At 47.2% G+C, this 19206-nt stretch overlaps 1 protein-coding gene across 2 annotated transcripts in view; it reads left to right on the forward strand.

Moving 5' to 3' along the window:
* Kiaa0556 (KIAA0556 ortholog) overlaps positions 1–19206 on the forward strand; it is a 167406-nt gene that overhangs the window by 95580 nt on the left and 52620 nt on the right. For both annotated transcript variants that reach the window (XM_028764277.1, XM_028764280.1), the window contains exons 9-13: positions 6571–6740; positions 7537–7602; positions 8763–8863; positions 10603–10705; positions 14285–14500. In XM_028764277.1, the coding sequence (XP_028620110.1) occupies positions 6571–6740; positions 7537–7602; positions 8763–8863; positions 10603–10705; positions 14285–14500 (656 nt within the window). The remainder of the gene's footprint in view (positions 1–6570; positions 6741–7536; positions 7603–8762; positions 8864–10602; positions 10706–14284; positions 14501–19206) is intronic.

The following is a 19206-nucleotide window of genomic DNA, read 5'->3' on the forward strand; positions in this document are numbered from 1 at the left end:
ACCTGCCATAAGGTAGACAGCCTCCTCATCCTCCCTGTCTTGCTGCCATGGCCTGCCTCCTATGAGCCTGGAATCATCAGGGCTAAGGACAGTGGGCTGGAGCACTGGGGTATTTCCTCCTCTTCTTTCTTTAAGGTATCCATTTGGTCATGGCAACAAGAGAGCTGAGTAACATAGCATGTAACCACCAAGGCTTCACTGTGGGCTACTGGCTTGTGGTCACCACAGTGGATACTTGCAGATCTCACATTTCATCTCTGTCACTGCAGTAGTTCCCGGGTGACCCTCAAAGCCCCTGGCATGTAGTCAGAGGCTCTTTTGCTGGAGTGCTGAACTAAAGCCTGTTGGGGCACAGCTGGTAGAGAGGCAGGTCACCTTGCTGCTGTAGGTGCTTTGTGATATACTAAATTCACAGCCAATCTCCTGAATGACACACCTTTTGTTTTTAGGTAAGAGAAGAAAGTCAAGCACCAGGGAAGTGTAGGGAGTGGAGTTACTGGAAGAGGGATGGTCCTCCATCCAAAAAGAGCAGTTTGGGATAAATTAAAATGTGCAATTTGGCTTTTGCTAGTAGCTCAGATTTACAGAGTGAATAAATCCACTAGTCCCTGGATCCAAGATGAGAATAAATTCACTGTCGTGTGACATTCAGGCCAGTGTTGGTGCAAGTGAGAGATGAGGGCGTCCAAAAGAGTTAAAGGGTGGTTGCATTGGGAGGAAGCACACAGAATGATGGTGGCCATCAGCGCTGTGACTTGGGGGACTCTGTGTTCTGGAAAGGCAGCAACAGTTCAGCACTGGTGGGAGAGCTGCAGAGCCAACCTTCTCCTCGAGAATGGTGACAATTTTAAACCCACCTTCTTAGCATAATCTGTCTAGAAAGGCACAAACAACACCCATGATCATGCTATGGAAGAATGTGCCAAAGCTGTCATGCAGACAAAACTGGTCCCTTTCCAGTACTAGGTGATTGACTTGTGCCTTTTGTCCATGGAGGCCATACTGTGGACTTTGTAGCTCTCTAGACCACTGGTCCAGTGCAGCCCCAGACTTCTGAACCTCAGAGGAGAGCCTCATCTCTACAGGCTGGCTGTCATGAGCCAAGGTTCAATATATAGCTCTTTAGCACTGATTTTCGGCCAGTGGATAGGGGAATGTGTTCAAGGACTATGAGTTTCAGAGTCTGCTTGTCCTGGCTGTCCTCCTGGAAACCGAACGTTAACTGATACTCACTGAGCTCTGCACATGGTCCTAGATGATTATACACAGACCACCTGGAAAGTCTGCAGCAGATATGGGCTTTTCAGCTGCATTCTACTAGTTAGAGATGGTATGCTAGTCACAAACACTGAGATTTACAGGGCTTTGATAAGTTTGATAAGTTTCTGTCGGTGAAATGAGCCAGTTGAAACCAGATTAGATTAGATTAAATATAAGTTTATTGGGAAGCTGCTCTTGGACTAGTTCACTGGCCCAAGGACCAAGGCCAGGGAAGTCACCAAGGGAAGAGAGGGTGAAGGAGAATAGAAAGAGAGAAAGGGAGTGTGCATAGAGAAAGCAGAGAGAGGAGGAGAAGAGGAAACCAACATGTCTGGATTATATAGAGAAGAGCCTCTGGGGGAAGAGTAGTCCAGCCCCTGAGTTGGAAAATTTGGGGTTTGGGCTAGGTTATGCCAGGTAGGAACTGAGGGATGTTGTAAGAATCTAAACCAGGCCATGTCTGCTTTGATATGTAAAATATATACTTCAGTCCCTTGTCCCTGGCCCCACATCGAAAAGGTTTGGGACTGATTTTCCCCATCTATTCATTTGACAGAAGCTATAATGCTAGATGCAAAAATGCAGCAGTAAACAAGATGGGGATGGCCCCAAAGAGTAGCTGAGGTCTTGGAGCCTACTTGGGGTCTTGAGGTGCCTCAGGAACCCAGCTGCAAGCTCCCAATCCTTCTACCAACCATTTTTAACCTTGCTGATCCATTCTAGCACCCTCCCCACATCATTCTTCAGCATGCCAAGCTCTGCCTTCCTTAGGACCTTAGCACCTGACACTCCTCTGTCTACAGTAGCCTCCTTGTGTTGGTATTCATGGGTTTGCTGCCTCCACTCTCCTCTCAGGTGTCCTCTTCCCTGACTCTGCATCTTGAGTGATGGATATGCCTACTTTCATCATGTCTAGCCCTTTCCTCTGTGACTACTCCATGTCTGCCCAAGCCAAGCACCGACTGTAAGGTCAGTGAAGGCTGGTGATAGCTGTCCTGCCTATTGCCATTGCCTTGCACCGAGAGCAATGTCTCCCTTAACTGAAGAAGACTGGTGTGGGTCAGGAGCCTGCCACTCTGCACCCCTCACCAGACTGGGGGCCTATTCCTGTTTCAGACACCCTGGAATCACAGCAAGTTTATGGGTTAGGATCTCCAGCCCAGAGAAGCCCAACACCACTCTCTTCAGCTTCCCCCCTCATTGCTTCCTGCCTCGTAGCTGTGCCTCGTAGCTGTTGTAGGTACATGATCTTTTGTACTGAGTGTAGTCGTCACCACCCTTTACCCACCCATACATGTATATGCCACTGTGCCTGGTTCCTGTGGATTTCTATAACATTAAGGATTCTGTAGAAATGCCACATTCCAGCTTTTTCTTTTTTAATTTCTTTCTTTCTTCCTTCCCTCTCTCCCTTCCTCCCTCCCTCCCTCCTTCTCTCTCTCTCTCTCTCTCTCTCTCTCTCTCTTTCTTTCTTTCTTTCTTTCTTTCCTGAAAAAAAAATGAAAAGGCATTAATCTCCATGAGGAGCAGAGTCCTATTTGGGGAATGCTGGCTGGCATTGAGGAACACAGTGCCTGCCTCAGTTCTCAGGCATTTGCAATCATTCTGACTCTGGCTATCTGAGATGGGCACTCTCCACCTTGGCTCACATTCCAGAAGAACCATCATCTCTGCCAAACTTGTATCCAGTTGTGTTATCCAGATTTTCCATTCCAGGACAAATACCTGAAAGAAAGGGTTGAGAGACAGAGAGGCTTTTTTTTTCCCACAGCTTCAAAGGTTTCATTTCCTGGTCACTTGGCTTCATTGTATTCTCCCAACCCCCTTTTAAGTGTGTGTGTGTCGGGGGGAGGGGTGGACATCATGGTAGAAAGGTGGAGATCTGTTGACCTCATGGTGACTAGGGATCAGACACAGAGGCATGTACATGTACTCGTCTGGTAGGCTGAGGAATGTGATGGGTTCTGGACCCATTTGGGTTATAAGGTGAGACATTTGTCTCAACAAACAAACAAACAAACAAACAAATCAAGGTAGGGGTCAAAGATGACATGTGCCTTTCAAAGGCTCTCCCCAGTGACCTACTTCTCCACCTTCCACAGTGGCACTTCTTAGGAATCCATTACAAATGTTTATCTAGGGCTGCCATGATGGCTCAGGAGGTAAAGGAGCCTGATGCCAAGCTTGACAACCTGACTTCAACCCCTAGGACCCGTATGGTGGAAGGAGAAAACAAACTGTCCTCTGATCTCCACAGTGCACCCACATACACGTGCACACATGCATGCCTACACACGTCAATCAATCAATATGTAAATAAGCAAAATAAAAGTAGAATAAAGTTTGTTAGGATATGTTAATGTATTAATGGTCTGACTTTGGTTGTCTTATTATTTCTCATGTCCTGTTTTGAATCAGGCTCTCTCTCATTGATCTGCAGCTTATGAAGTAGAGTAGGCTAGCTGGCCAGCAAACCCCAGGCATCTACAAGTCTCCACCTCCCCAGCACTGGGTTTACAATCTGGTACTACCCTGCTCATTATTTTTTAACTTTTTATTGGTTCTTTGTGAATTTCACATCGTGCACCCCAATACCACTCATCTTCCTCCACCTTCCATCCTTGCAACCTCCTCTCCAACACAGAAAAAGAAATCTCATTATGAAAGCTGTAGTGTGTCACAGTGTATCCCATAGTATACCCTTTTGTCCACACTTCTTTGCTTGCACATGTTTATTGCAATGAGTTGTTGGTCTAGTACCAGACCTCTGGCTTCTGTTACATTATTAGTACTGGAACCTCACTGGGATTCCTCTCAGATATCCTTTTGCTGTCCTGTGTCATGGAGATCCTGTAGTTTTGGATCTGTAGGAACTGCATTCCAGCAGTTCACCAGTGGGGTGGTGGATGTTGTGATGAGCCAATTCAAAACCCAGGATCTGGGCCTGAGAGGTATCTGATCAGCCCTCTGGCTTTCTTCCTCTCACACCCTTGGCGGTGGCTCACTGGCATGCCCCACAACCAGGGCCAGCTCTAGCTTACTGTCTAGGTAAGGTACAGAGCCTGATCCCCTGAGTGGTTTAGCTAGTGAGGGACATGACCAGTTCTCCCATTCTCACGACCCTGGGGCCAGCTCTCCCACCTGCTATAGGTGGCCAGGGACAAGGGAGCAGAGAAGGATGTCTCTTCTTCTCCCACACCACACCACTACAGCAGACAAGAGGCAGAGTTGTCGACTCTCTCATGCTCATGCTCTCAGGGCTAGCTTACCTACAACCTTCACCTCCAGGGCCACCTCTACTATGCTGCCCAGGTGAGGTGCAGGACCTGCTGTCTTGAGGGCTGCAGCTGGTGAGAGTCAGGGACAGCTCTCCTGCTCTCATGACTCCAGGGCCAGGTCTCCCACTTTCCACAGGGGGAAGGGAGGTATCTCTTCCTTGTCCATGTCACTGCACAGGAGATAGGTGGCCCCTGCTCATTTTTTACATGGATTCCAAGAATGGAACTTGGGTCCTTGTGTTTGCTTGCATGACAAGCACTTAACTGACTGAACCATGAATTAATTTTTTGTTTGGTTAGTTTTTTGTTATTGTTATTTTACTTGGTTTGGCTTGGTGATGGGAATGATGGTGATAGGCAGCTGTGTACATGTGACCTGGTGTAGGATGAAGAAAAGTGCCCTTCTACTTGCTTGCCCTTTGCAATTACGGGCAGATGCTGACTAGCTTTCTGCCCTGACCCTCAACTTTCCTGCCGTGCTTTTGTGAGAATGCTCCATCTGAATGAGACTGAGGATGGTACTGGACGCCCGTGGCTGGAAGAACTCATATTAGTAAAATGTCCATACTGACCAAAGCTATGAGGGGCTGCCTACAGTCCCCTTTGCCAGTCACCAGAACAGTGGCACAGTCTGTTATCTTGAGGTAACTTACAGTGCATGCAGGGTGTGGGGGTTATGTATAAACACTATACCTTTTATGTGTATAAAAGCATCCTGGAACCTCAGTATTTGCTTTTCTGGAATCAATCCCCCATGGATCAGGAGGACTGAGGGAAGACTCTGTCTCTGTTTATTCCTTAAGCTATTGGTAATAAGTTAAATATAACATCCCTTTTTGCACTCTGTAGTGAGAAGTTTGGTTTCTTTGAAAAAGATCCCAGGTGTGGGATATGGTATGGGATGCTTCAGCAGCTGACTGATGTCCACAGCAGCTGACTATGATTTGCCTCGTGCTCTTACAGGGGTGTAATTTTTGCCAGTTTCAATTGTGCACTGTTTGGAATTCTGGGGACTTTTCAGAGAGTATATGAATGCTAGGGTTCTGAGAGATGGGCTGTGGGTTGGTGGTTGGTTGTTGTTGGTCATGGTTTGTTAAGTAGTCACATGAGCAAAGAAGAAAAAAGAAATGAGATATTTTGATAGCAAAGTTCAAACACCCCAAGGAATTTGGCCCTAATTAGCAGAAAGTACTCTGATGATAACATCACCTCTTTTCCTTTCTATTCCTTTTCTTTCCTATCTAGCCTTAGAGGTTGAAAAGGTGGGAAGAGGGTAAAAGAAAGAACCCACACAATAGCAAACACAGCTACCTGCAGCACTCAGTACTGCAGCATGGATTTTTCAAGAACAAGCATTTCGGTTGAGTAATACCACAGTCTGCCCACGAATTTGGAGTATTTAGTATTAGCATTAAACTGTTATCTATGCCCCAGGCTATATTTAGATTTCTTTCCTTGCTACAATAGCCCCCTCCCCCCACTGGTTCTGTGTATGTAAATGTGTGCATGTTCATGCAGGTGCATGAGGCAGCCGGAGGTTGACATTGGGTATCTTCTTCTGTGGCATCTCCCTCCACTGTATTGTCTGAAACAGGGTCTGTCACTGAACTTGAAACTTAACATCAGCTAGACAGGCTGGCCAGCAAGCCTATAATTCAGGCATATTCGGAATTGGTGTATGGCTGTACATGACCTTCTTTTTACATGCCTGGGATGTGAACTCAGGTGTGTGTGTGTGTGTGTGTGTGTGTGTGTGTGTGTGTGTGAGAGAGAGAGAGAGAGAGAGAGAGAGAGAGAGAGAGAGAGAGAGACTGGCCCTAGTACTGAGGTGTCCACTGTAGCTACTTACTACATCTGCCTGGGTAATGTTAATCTGGAACAGTTCTTCAGGCTTCCTTCATCCCCTCAAGACCTTGACATTCTTAAAGGAGCAGTCAATTCTTTTACAGAGTGTCCCTCAATAGTATCTAATGAATTTCAAGCTGTTTTCTGAGAACACAAGCTAAAGAACATCTCTGTTTTCTTTCTGCAGGATCTGGAAGCCGGAGAGATAGACCCTTGTCAGCAACCCGCAAAACATATGCAGCCGAGGACCGAGAGGAAGATGCCTCGGCTGTACTGAAAGCCATCCAGGTGGAGAATGCAGCTCTACAACAGGTGTTCCTCAGCCAAGATCCTGAGCTCCATACCAGTCCACAGCAGGTGGGAGCACCTGTGGAGTAGGGGGTTCTAAGGAAGGACTGGGGACACTCAAGGACAGGCAATGTTTGAGCAATAGCCCCCTCTGACTGCAGACTGCATTACACAGACTGTTTATAGACAGCTGCTCTCTATCTATCCAGAGTCCCACACAGCCACCATCTTAGAGCTTCTGGGTTATTTCTGACAGCTAAGTACTAATCTGTGACTCATTGGTCATTTTCCTGCCAATGTGGGATGGCTTAGGCCTGTACTACATAAAGGCCAGGCCAGTGTGTAGTTGAATGGACAGTGTGTGGCTCTCCTGAAGCTAGTTCCAGAATGTGATCCACAGGGTCCCTACTGCTCTCCTGGCCTACTTCCCTCATTCATGCAACTGCCCAGACTTCTAGTAACAACTGGAAGATCAGTGGTGGGGTAGAGCAGGGCCCTTGAGAAGTTGAGACCTTACATACTCAGCATGTTAGCAGCCTCTGGCTCTCCTGCTGAGACCCCTGGCCTGTCCCACTAGAAACTCATGGTGACCCTACAATAGGCAAGGTCTTATGCCTGGATTACAGATGTGGCCAGTTGCAAGGTCAGCCCACATTCTTGTCCATGCTGCTCTGTGCTCTCCGGAGAACCGTATGGAGGCAGTCTTCTGGTTGTTGAGCAGAACCTCAGGTTCCCTGAGGTTGTCTTCTGTTCAGTCTATCTGGGACGTGTGGAAAGGGGCCCTTCTTCTCTGCCCTCCTCCTGTGGGAAGAATACTCAGCAATGGCTTTGTTCCTTCCTATGTCATCTGATACTGTCTTTGCAGGATGCCAAGGAACCACCAGCAAAATCATGGCCCAGTCTGCTGAAGGCCAAGGAGGACATCCCCGAGGTCAGTGTGAGGCTGAGGCCAACTCACATGGCCGTAGATTTAACAGCCCCACCCATACCCTATAAACACATTGCCCTGATGGTCTCCAGCCATTTCTCTTCCACAGTCCCGGGAGCTTCTCTGCTGCCTGAGCACTGGCCTTCTACCCATTTCACAGCTGTGGAAGTTGGGCTTGAGTGGCTAGGCCAAATTTGCAAATTGAAGCTGGAGTCCAGCCATGCCTGCTGACTTGCTTCCTTTCCCATTTCTGTTTTCTAATGAGAGAACACTAAGATAAGTAGATCTTAGCTCTGAAAATAAATAAGTTCTATCTATCTGTCCAGGCTAGTCAGGAATACTGGAAGTAAATTAATAAAGCAGCCAGGAAATGTCTTTATTGTACTCAGGTGTTCCCAGTGTTCTGAATACAGAGAATACCTATGGCTGTAAGGAGCTTACTGGTACAGTCATTGGAGCCGGCAGACACATGGGGACAGAGTGCCTGGGAATGAGCCATTTTTGCTCTGGCAGGTGGTCTCAGGTTGATACCTAGAAAGTGAACTGGGAACAGCTGGAAGTGGCAATGAGCTAGCTGCATTAAGGACCAGAAAGAAGCCCAGTGTGATGTGGGTGACTGGCAAAAGGGGAACAACACTCCAGAGTCCCCAGATGAGTTTCTTTCCCGATTGCCAAGATACCAGTCATCTTGGGCAGTAGTCAGTATTTCTGAGTACCCTGTGATGCAGGGTTCTTGAGTAGCCTAACTCCTGACCCCCACAAGCTTCCAACTATGACAGTCACTTGCAGATAGGTGTCATATTCCAGGTTAGATGACAGAGGAGAAAGAAGGAAACATAGAAAATCGCTGGTGAGTCTCTGTGTAGTTTGGTCCCTTAGAAGGAAACTGATCCCAGGTGGGTTGAAGTGGTGAGTGGTCAGGTGACAGAAGGGTTCAGCAGCTCATAGAAGCATTATTTCCCAGAACCCCCCCGGTCAGTGATCTGAAAATACATGAGGGATTCTAAGCTGACCCTCCCCAAACTGGCACTGTCACCTTTGTGCCCCATATCTACCTGGTGGGATCAGGTACCTGAGAAGCCCATGCTTTGACCATTGCCCTGTTAGGTGTCAGGTTGCAGGGTTCCCTTGGATACCTATCTAATCAGCTTCTCTGCCCTCAGCTACTTGCTCCAGTGACCACCAATCCTGAGCTGTGCAGGGCAGCAGGGGGAGCCAAAGCTGTCAGCCAAGCCATGGACAGAATGAGCCCTTTGGGAAGCAGGTACTCTCTAAGGCAGATATAGAACCTAATCCAGATGATCCACAGCAGTACAGCCATGAGGGTCTCATTAACCATGGCTGTTCTTGTTGCATTAGTCATTTTGCTTAGCTTTGACTACAAAGAGTTGAATTGGTCCACAGTTTCATTGTGGTGGGGAGGTTGTGATAGGAGAGAAGTTTCTGCCATAATAGCCAAGAAGCAGAAACATTTACATGAAGGAGTCAGGCAAGCTAACCACCCTGAGGACACTTCCCCAGAGTCCCTGCCTCCCACTTTTTTATCGCTTTCCACTACTGTCCTCATATCAGAGATTCCTCAGTGGGTGATTGATGGGGACAGAGCTCTTGTGGGTTAATCCCATCTAGCAATGCCTCAAACAGAAGTCTTGAGGTATGCCTTACTCAGCTTCTTAGCTGTTCCCGATCCTGTCCAACTGTCCCACCATGTTATTCCAGAGCATTTTGACTAGCAACTTTAGAGTCCTACCCTCTCCTCAGTCCCCTAGCCCCATAGCATAATAACACTGATATGCTTTCTTTCAAGCAAGTGGCTTGATCTGCCTCAGGTTTTCACTGGAGTACCCTACATAGCTTGGGAGAGAGCCCACTGACTTGTCACAAGAGTGACTCAAAGCATCAGTCTCCTCTGAGACTCCTTTTCTTTGTCACAGTATGTTCAGTGTAGCGTTCTGTCCTTTAATGTATTACAATGACCCTAGAATTATCAAATGTTAATAGCAAAATAGACTCCTGATCTTCAGGGAAAAATCCATCTCCAGAAAACACACCAGCTGTAGCCTGCAGTGTCACATATGTCTTGGCACATAGGCATACTCCCAGGGCTATTATGCAGGCACATGCATGTTGCAAGCAGTACAAGTGCCTGGCTGAGGAGCAGGAGGGGACTGCAGTGACGTCAAATGTTGGTCACTAAGTGACATGACCTGAGGCATCAGGCTAGGAAGGGGTCGAGGTTGCACAGAGTGGGGTATGATAGCCAAGCCATATGGCCTCCAGTTCTCAGTTCATCGCCCAGGGAGCTCCTGTTCATAGTGTGTGGGAAGACTAAATGGCTCAAGGCACAGCTATCCATTCCTGCATGTTTGCAGACCCCAGATGGAAGCCACTCCACTTCACCACAGCCATAAATCAGAGCTCTCTCGGTTTCCAGCCGCAGGGCTGGTTTGCATCTGACAGCTCTGCAGCAGGCAGCACTAGCCAAAGGCTGCCCTCTTCATCACTGGAATCCTCTGTGCTTTAGGGTTCTGCACCTGTGGCATGCATAGCATCTGTAGCAAAGGGAATGGGTGAGTCTCTAAGCCTGAGGTTGGCAGTTTCTGTGAAGGGCCTACTGGGAAATCCTACACCCTTGGCAGTTGGGGGTTTTGTTATTTGTTGTTACTTTTAACAGTACTTAAAAGCCATTTCTAGCTGCCAGGTTAGACAAAACAGGCCATGGGCTTGGCTGCCCTTAGTAAAGCTGACTCCTTGCTCTGTCTGTGATCAAGTTCGTAGTCAGATGAAGAGATCAGCTGGCTTCTCTACTTGAGCTCTGATTTCATTACTAATTGTCCAGCTGTGGATAAAGAGAGAGGACATCCCTGTATGCCCTTGAGCTCTCTGCAGGGTCAAACAAACTTTCAAGTGGGTACTAAAGACCCTGTGGTCCCTTTCATGGGACTGTTCTCCTGTGTGTATTCTTTATTACTACCTCTTTGCTGAAAAAAAAATCCCTTTCAGACAACAGCATAAACTTCTGGGAGTCTTGCAGACTGTGGAAAGTGACACTACCCATCTCAGCCAGGTGGCTATACCAACAGAGAAGCCAGTACCAGATCCAGAGGTGAGAGTCTGTACTCACGGGGACAGTCCAGTGTACTAATGCTGCCCTGAAAGCTGACCGAAGGGCCCCTTGGAGCAGTCATTTCTGGTTTGTGGTGATGACTATGATGATGATCATCTCAACATCTTTCTGCCAAGTCATATACATGATTGAGCAATAGAGGCAAAAGAAGAACCGTGTAGGCCAGAAGAAGTTGCTAGCAAAAGAAAATGTAAATAACCCATAAGCCCACAGGACAATATCCAGTGTTATCCATAGTCAAGAACAGAAACTAAGCTTGGCTGGTGTGGTGACAGGTGTTTGTAATTGGTAGCTGAGGCAGGAGTATTTTGAGTTAGAGACCAACCTGGACAATATAGAAGGAGAGGAAGTCCAAAACATAAAAACTTAGGGCTGGTGAGATGGCTCTGCAGGAGAAGGTGCCTGTTGCCAAGTCTGGTAACCCAAGCCTGCTGCCAGAACTCACATGGTGGAAGGAGAGACCTGACTCCTGAAAGTTGAGCTGACATCCACATGAGCACACACATCACACACACACACACACACACACACAGAGTAAATATTAAATATAAATGCAGAATTTTAATTATATAAAGTTAGCTGTAGGGCTGGAGAGATGGCTCAGTGGTTAAGAGCACTAACTGCTCTTCCAGAGGTCCTGAGTTCAATTCCCAGCAATCACATGGTGGCTCACAACTATTCATAATGAGATCAGATGCCCTCTTCTGGTGTGTCTGAAGATAGCTACAGTGTATTCATATACATAAAATAAATAAATCTTTAGGAAAAATAAATAAAGTTAGCTGTAGATACTGGTAGTAACCTTCTAGTACAGTGTGATTTTACTGGCTGTGAGCAGGTTAATGGGTTGTTACATGGAGACAGTCATCCAGCTCCATGAGCAACACAGGACAGTGAAGATGTGCCACTTAGAGCCTGACACAGGGTAGGAGGAACCCATAAATACCAGTTTCAAAGTTTATCTTTGAGAAAAATCAAAGCTCCTTCCCTACCCCTACCCCAACTCCAGTATGGAACAGCTACCTCTTGAACTGAGAAGATTCACCAGGTGTTATGGACTTGGGCCACATTAGTAAGCCCATATAGACTAAGTTTCTGTATAGGAGACAGAAAATCCAGGGCAAGTGACTTATACAACAAACAGAATCAAATTCCAGGCACTGGGCACTGAAAACACTGAGGGTGGGCTGGTGAGCCCTGCATCCTCAGCCGGCTAAGCCTTTCTTTTCCACTTGGGTCTCCACGGAGTCATTTGCACCCCTGTGCTCCATCCCAGTATTGGCCCCACCTCTGCTCTTCCTAATAGCTGCAGAAGGTTTTTTTGGCACTATCTGTGAGAAGAGCATGCCTCCACTAGCCTGGGCTTCGTCAACAAACCCCTCCTTACCAGTAGTCCATGGGAAAGCACACACTGATTACTTAGGAAAGGGCTAGCCCACTGTAGCATAACCTCATGACCAAGAGAGGATATGTGGTAAATGACTAAGCAAGAAGAAACCAAGTGGTCTCAGTGAGGGGGCCACTGAGTGCCAGCGACCAGTGCCGTCCTAACCTCAGCCTCTGTCTAGCTGGGATACTCACAATGGTGACAATTCTTAGTGCATATTCTGGCCTCTGCATTTAGAATTTCTGTGCAGGAACTGTGTGTTTCAATTCCACGGGGCAGGGGGTCTTCAGTCCTTTGCAGACAGTTTTCCTCCCTCCCCTTGAACCAACAAACAAACTTACTTGGCCCCAGAATGCTCCACCAAGCTCAGGTTCAGGAGTCTGCCAACACCAAAGTCAAGCAGACCAGTTCTGCAAGCCTGGGACTCAGCCCCAGAGCAGCCAAGGACCTGGCCAGGGTCTTCATGCAGAGAAGGACAAGGGACCTCTGGGTTTTTACAGTTCAGGTAATCCAACCTGATGCTGCGCTCCTGCCAGGAGCTCCAAGCTTACCTGTCCTCACACCACCACCCCCATCTCCATTCCCACTCTCTTTGTGTGGCAATCAGCTTGTCCAAACCCATGCTGGGAGTGCTCACACATCTCACTGGCTATTAATTAAAAAAAATAAGTGGGGAACAGTTGCTGTTCATTTACTCAGCTCCCTGCTCACAGAACCGTTGCAGATACCGTTGCTAATTAACAGAGGGCCCGTGCATGCAGGGAAACGCACCATTTCATGAGTGGCTGATCCGTGGTGACCAGTGCTACAGTTGGGCCCTGAGGGCCTCTAGGAAGCCATGGCACAGAGTTACTGTTTATTGATGGCATTCACGCACGCTCCCAGACCAGACAGCCTCACCAGGAAGGAGGGAGGCTTTAAAAATCAGTGAAGAGGAGCCAGGAATTGAGCCCATTTCTGCCTGAGCACGCATAGGGCTGTGTGTGTGTGTGTCTGTGTGTGTGTGTGCCTGCACGTGCATGGGGGGAGGGATGTCTTGCTTAACCCTCAGACTGGGACCTTCGCATAGATGGTCGCATCTTGCTTTCCCTGCCAGTCTGGGAATGTCAAGTGACTGGCCAAGGCAGGAGGACTTTGGTACATGCTGTCATACTACACTCGGTGCATACGCTGCCAGCTTAAGCAGCAAACTGATCTTTCTCATAGCTGCAAAGATGGCAAGTCCAAGGTCAAGGTATTGCCTGGCTTTTTTCTTCTCAGGCACCACTCCTTGCCTTGCAAGTGGTGGCTTCCTGAATGGGCTTACACACTCAGCCTTTCCTGTATGTGTGTTCCTGGCATTAATCCTTGGGGCTTCAGATTTGTTCCTTTTATAAGGCCTCCAGTCAGCTGAGAAGGGTGCCCTCCCCAGAAGCCTCATTGGATTTAATCACCTCTGAAAGGCTCTGACTGCCAACAGTCACATGTTGGGATCAGGGTATTAGGGTTTCAGCAGTGGGGTTTGGGGGAACCCAGGCCACCTGCCATCTTCAGATGTTACGGGAGGCCCCTGGGCCATGAATACTGCAGTGGGGTGAAAAGGATATGTTCAGGCAGAATACAGAATCTCTTTTTCATTTGAAGGCCTCCAAGTGTGATACTTAGTAAGTGCTGGTGGCACAGTTGTTGTATATATCCTTGTTTATTTCTCTGTATTAGAGTTAGAACTCAGGGCATTTTGTATTCTAGGCAAGTGCTTTACCTTGAGCCACACCCAACACAATCTCTATGTTTTATTTATTATTTTAAATATTTATGTTTCATTTATTACTCTTAGTGTGTGTGTGCGTGTGTGCATGGGTGCGTGCGTGTGCATGTAGGTTAGAGAACAGCTTGCAGAGTCAATTCTCCCTTTCTACCATAGGTTTGGGTATCAAACTTGGGTTGTCAAACTTGGCAGCAAGTATCTTTACCCACTGAGCCATCTCTCTAGTCCACCTCCTGTGTTTTAGATACTGTACAAATAGGAACCCTGGCTAGCCTCATGAGAGCTACCGTGGGCAAGTGCTGTGTTTATCTGCAGAGCCCAGGTGGTGGAGACTGAGGCACCATGAGGCTGAGCGCTAGATGAAGGCTCTGGTGGATAGAAGCACTAAATTCAGGCTTGCTGCCCTTTGGTATTTTCTCTTCAGGAAAAGTGGAAAGCAAGAGTAGATGAGATCGAAGATGCCATCTATGTGACTATGGAAATCCTGTCTAACTGGGGCAATGCATCATGGGTAGGTCTCACGGAAGTCCAGTTCTTTGACCTGAACAACATAAAGCTCTATGTCTCGCCTCATGACGTGGACATCCGGAACGCAGTGTTGCCAGGCGAGCTGGGCTGCCTTGTCAACAGGGACTTAGTGGTAAGTGATGGGTTCCTGGGCTTGGTTCTGCTGTGTATTTTGGAATGTCTTCTCTGTACCAATGAGGGTATAGTTTTGAGTTGGGGGAGAATGCTGTCATCAACCCTAGTCTTTCTCTACAGCCAAGTGAGGAGGCGCCTTTGGGAGTGCTACCCTCTGAGGCACCCAGTGTGTTTCTTCCTGAGGTCTTGCCTAAATGGCTGCTCTGTATCCTGCTGTGACTACTAAACATAGGCCACTAGGTGTCACTAAGACCAGTGTCATTGATTTATAGATAAAGAAACTAAGCTGGAGATGGGCATGCATGTGGCCAGGGTGGCACAGAGGAAGCTAGTGGGACCAAGTTCACAAACTGCAGCCTGGTCTATACATTGTGCTCACACCTCTGGGTGCTGCGTCTTGAACCATGGAGAACCCAGCAGATGTTGAGTATATTTTCTTTTAGGTAGTTAATAGAGGTTATTTTTATAAGCAAAGGTATTTTCCCTTGTTCCCATCTTTTTGCTGATTTTTATGGTTTTTGTTTGTTTGCTTGTTTTTAAGACAAACTCTTGCTATATTGCCTTGGCTGTCCATGCACTCACTACAGAGCCTGGAATAACTGTGATCTAACGGTCCTCCTCCCTCTGCTTCCCTAGCTCTGGTGTTATCGGTACAAACCACCATGTTTGCTTCTTCTCATTACTGTCAAGTTAGCAGCACAGCCAGCCAATGGCCTTCTTGTGCTGTGTTGGGCTCCATTCCAGATTGCTTTGAAAGAGTCTGTGGACCAGAGAGCAGAGCAGGGGATGGGATAAGTCACAGGTGCTCATCTCTATCTCTTGAAGCCGTGTCACATACCTGGATGATGTACTCCACTGTGCTGGTTGGCTCTTTTTCAACTTGATGCCATCAGATTGGCCTATAGACAAATCTGTGTGATATCTTGATTAATGATTGATGTGGGAGGGCTAGACCCTCACTTGGGCAAGTAGTCCTAAGTGGTATAAGAAAACAGGCTCTGAGGAGGCCATGGAAAACATACCTAAGAGCCCATTCCTCCATAGTCTCTGCTCCACTTCTTGCTTCAAAGTTCCTGCATTGAGTTCCTTTCCTGGCTTTCCACAAAGATGGACTATGATCAGGACTTGTACACTAAATATATCCTTTTCTTCCCCAAGTTGGGTTTGGTCTGTGTTGTATCAAAGCCACAGAAACCTAACTAGACCACCCCGAAAATTAATATTGTTTCTTTAAAGTGCTGAAAATGAAAATAGCTGCTACATGCTCAGGCCTTACCCTGGGCCAGATACAGTTCCCAATGCTTCTTGTAAGATCTGATGTCCCTAACTACAGACTGGAGATGCAGACAGACTGAGGTCCAAAGCCAGCTCACACCTCTGCACACAGATGACTCCCTTAGCTTTGACCTTGGTTTCTTGTCTATCAGGGGAACATGATACTGCATACCTAGTCAGTGCTGGAAGAGCCATGTGAAAACGGAAGAGGTGACCACATTGGGCCCTCATTTAAAGAAGAAGCAGGAAGGGGGAGCTTCGAAATTCCCAGCTGCTGCTCTTTCTGTGTGATCTTAAATAACTTACCTGCTATCTCTGAGAGTCTGCCTTTCTGCTCCCAAAATAGGAGATGAGAAGTAAATTAATCTGTTAAAACCTTTAGATTTTCAGTAAAAAACTGAGTTTAGCTCACTTTAGCATATTTTTAAAGATTTATTTTTATTTTATGTGTATAAGTATTTGCCCCTTTTTTCTGTATGCATACTAAGTGTGTGCAATGCCTGCACCAAATCCCCTGGAGCTAGAGTTATAGGTGTCTGAGCCACCATGTGGGTACTAGGAACCAACCCCAGGTCTTCTGTAAGAGCAACAAGTGCTCTTAACTGCTCAGTTATCTCTCCAGTCCCACTTGAACATATATTGTTAAAGGACATTTGTTGCAGTCAGGCAGCATGGTAGCAGGCACTTGTAGACCTGGTACTCAAGAGGAGGCTGAGGCAGGAGGATCAGCTAGTTGAGGCTATTCTTGTAATACCTTGTCTCTCGCCCAAAAATAAAGGGAGAAAAAAAACCCCACCACCACCACCAATAAAAAAAAAACCCAAGGCTTGGGTACAGCTTAGTGGTAGTATATTTCCTATTTGGCATGGCCAGGGCCCTGTGTTCTATCTGCAGCCCTACCAGAAATGAAGGACAAGAGGAAAGACTGGAGGGAGGGGGGAAAAGGATGGAGGAGGGAGAAAGGGAGGGAGGGACAAATGTTTTCACAAGCAGCCAGGCATGTGATGGCACATACTTTTAATCCTAGCACTCAGGAGGCAGAGACAGGCTAATCTTTCAGAGTTGGAGGCCAGCCTGGTCTAAAGAGTGAATTCCAAAACAGCCAAGGTTATACAGAGAAACTCTGTTTCAAAAAAGAAAAAAGAAAGTTTTAAAAATCTTTTAAATAGGGGCTGGAGAGGTGGCTCAGTGGTTAAGAGCACTGACTGTTCGTCCAGAGGTCATGAGTTCAATTCCCGGCAACCACTTGGTGGCTCACAACCATCTGTAATGGGATCCAGTGCCCTCTTCTGGTGTGTCTGACGATAGCTACAGTGTATCCATATAAAATAATAATTAAGTATATTTTTTAAAAAATCTTTTAAATAGATAGTGGGTTTTATCCCCCTAACTACTAGGGGAGAAGGTAGGGGGTGTTACCTTGAAGTCTTTGACTATCTGGTATACAGGTATATTCAGTCCCCTGGCTGAAGTAGACAGTCCTTATGAACATCACCGGTCCTGTGGAGCATCCTGGGCATTAGGGCTCTAGTCTTTAGGGGTAGGATTTGTAGGAGGATTCAGTTGGAAAGAGTTTTGAACTTGAGGTCTCTGGGGAAGGTGCATTGCTCTTTTTCAGGATTTCACTCTCATTTGGGTAAAACAAGCAACTCACACAGCAGCGAAGCTCAAGACGAATCTGTATTTTAGTTTGTGGCCATGGGATTCTCCCACAAGGGAAGGAGATGGAGAGAGAGAGAGGACCACCCTATTAGCTTGTACAATCTTTATTGTACAAACCTCATTGCTTTGGTCAGGTGAGTAGCTGGCTGGTCAGTTTGTTCTCCTGTCACCGATAGCTATTCAGTCCCCAGAGAGGAAAGTGATAAACCAGCCTGGCATGGCATTTGGATGCCAGGCCCACCAAGATTCCCAGTAGGGCAGGCAGGGATTCCCCCTCACAAACCCAGGACTTAAAAAGAAAGAAGGCAGGATCCGCTTGAGATAGCTGTGTACCAGGAGAGTACCTAGCTGGGCAGGGGAGTGTGATGCTCTGAGACAGCAGCCCAGTGGCCTGGCCCCTGAAAGATGCAGTCTGTTCTTAGAGCAGCTGTGTGTTCTGGTCTGCTACTTTCCTGATTCAAGTTTCCTGATTACTCCAGATTCAAGTTTGTGTGGCTGTGGCTCACTGCTGGGGTTCAGACCAGCTCTGGACACTTCTCCCAGAGCCTTTATACAAATTATGGGTGCACTTTGTAAGCCTGCTCTTGAGAACAGACCTCCCCATGAACAATAGAAAGTGTTACTGGGTTCCACAGAGGTAGATATGATATTAGCTGTGCCTCTCCTTACTCCCTTAGGCTGCTAAGCTTTGTTAGTTGGTGGTTTCATAGGTTTGGTTTTCTTTGAGAGCAGGGACTAAAGTTGGGACACAATGCAGCTATGTCACCCTGAACTGCTGGATAGATCCTGAGACCCTTCTGTGGGCTGGCTGGTCCCCTCATTCCTTCCATAGGCTATATGCCAGGACTGAGCATCTAGAATGTCCTGTCCCATACACATCCAGTCACACTAGCCTGTACCAGCCACAGCCTAATATTTCACCTCACTTGACCCTTATCTGAACCTTGCCCAGATTCCTCATTTCATCAATGAGAAAACCAGACCGCATGTTTAAAGGACCTGCCCTGACTACACAGTAGTGGTTAGCGGGCTACCACTCATAGCCTAGCAGAGAAGTACCTTTTTAAAAAGTGAATTTGAAGAAGTTGCTTTTTTATAGGGAATTGGGGCGTGCTGGTAGATTTGTAATATCCAGACTCCAGGCAAAACCCCTTCCCTTCATAGTTCAGGAGTGGGGAGGGTACATGTCTGTTGTCTCCACACTCAGAAGCAGGAAGGTCTGAATTGTATGCCAGCTTGGGCTACATAGTGAGACCCTGTAAACACCCACTGACTTGAGTGGTAAAGTGATTCCTTACAAACATGAGAAACCTGAATTCCCAGGCTTGAGATAGCTGTGACAGGGGTAGGGGACAGAGCCTGAACTTAGCAGCATGTGCCTAATGCAAGCCCTGGGGAGACAGACAGGTTAGTCCCTGCAGCTCACTGGCTTACCAGCCTAGACAAATTAGTAAGATCCAGCCACAAAATATAAGGTGAACAGCACATAAGGAAGGCATCTGATGTTGAACTCTGTCCCACACACACACACACACACACACACATTCATGCATGCACGGAAGCACGCAACACGCATGGACATGTACACAAATACACAAGAAAAAACAAAAATAGAAAAAAGGAAAAGAAAAATCCTCCCTTTTGTGTCTGCCATTCCCATTCTTATCCCTTCTGTGCCCACCCTCTCCATCCCTGTCCCTTCTGTGCCCACCCTCTCCATCCCTGTCCCTTCTGTGTCCACTCTCTTCATCCCTGTCCCTTCTGTGC

Source organism: Grammomys surdaster, unplaced genomic scaffold, assembly GCF_004785775.1.
Source record: "Grammomys surdaster isolate TR1022 unplaced genomic scaffold, NIH_TR_1.0 142, whole genome shotgun sequence".
Lineage (NCBI taxonomy): Eukaryota > Metazoa > Chordata > Mammalia > Rodentia > Muridae > Grammomys > Grammomys surdaster.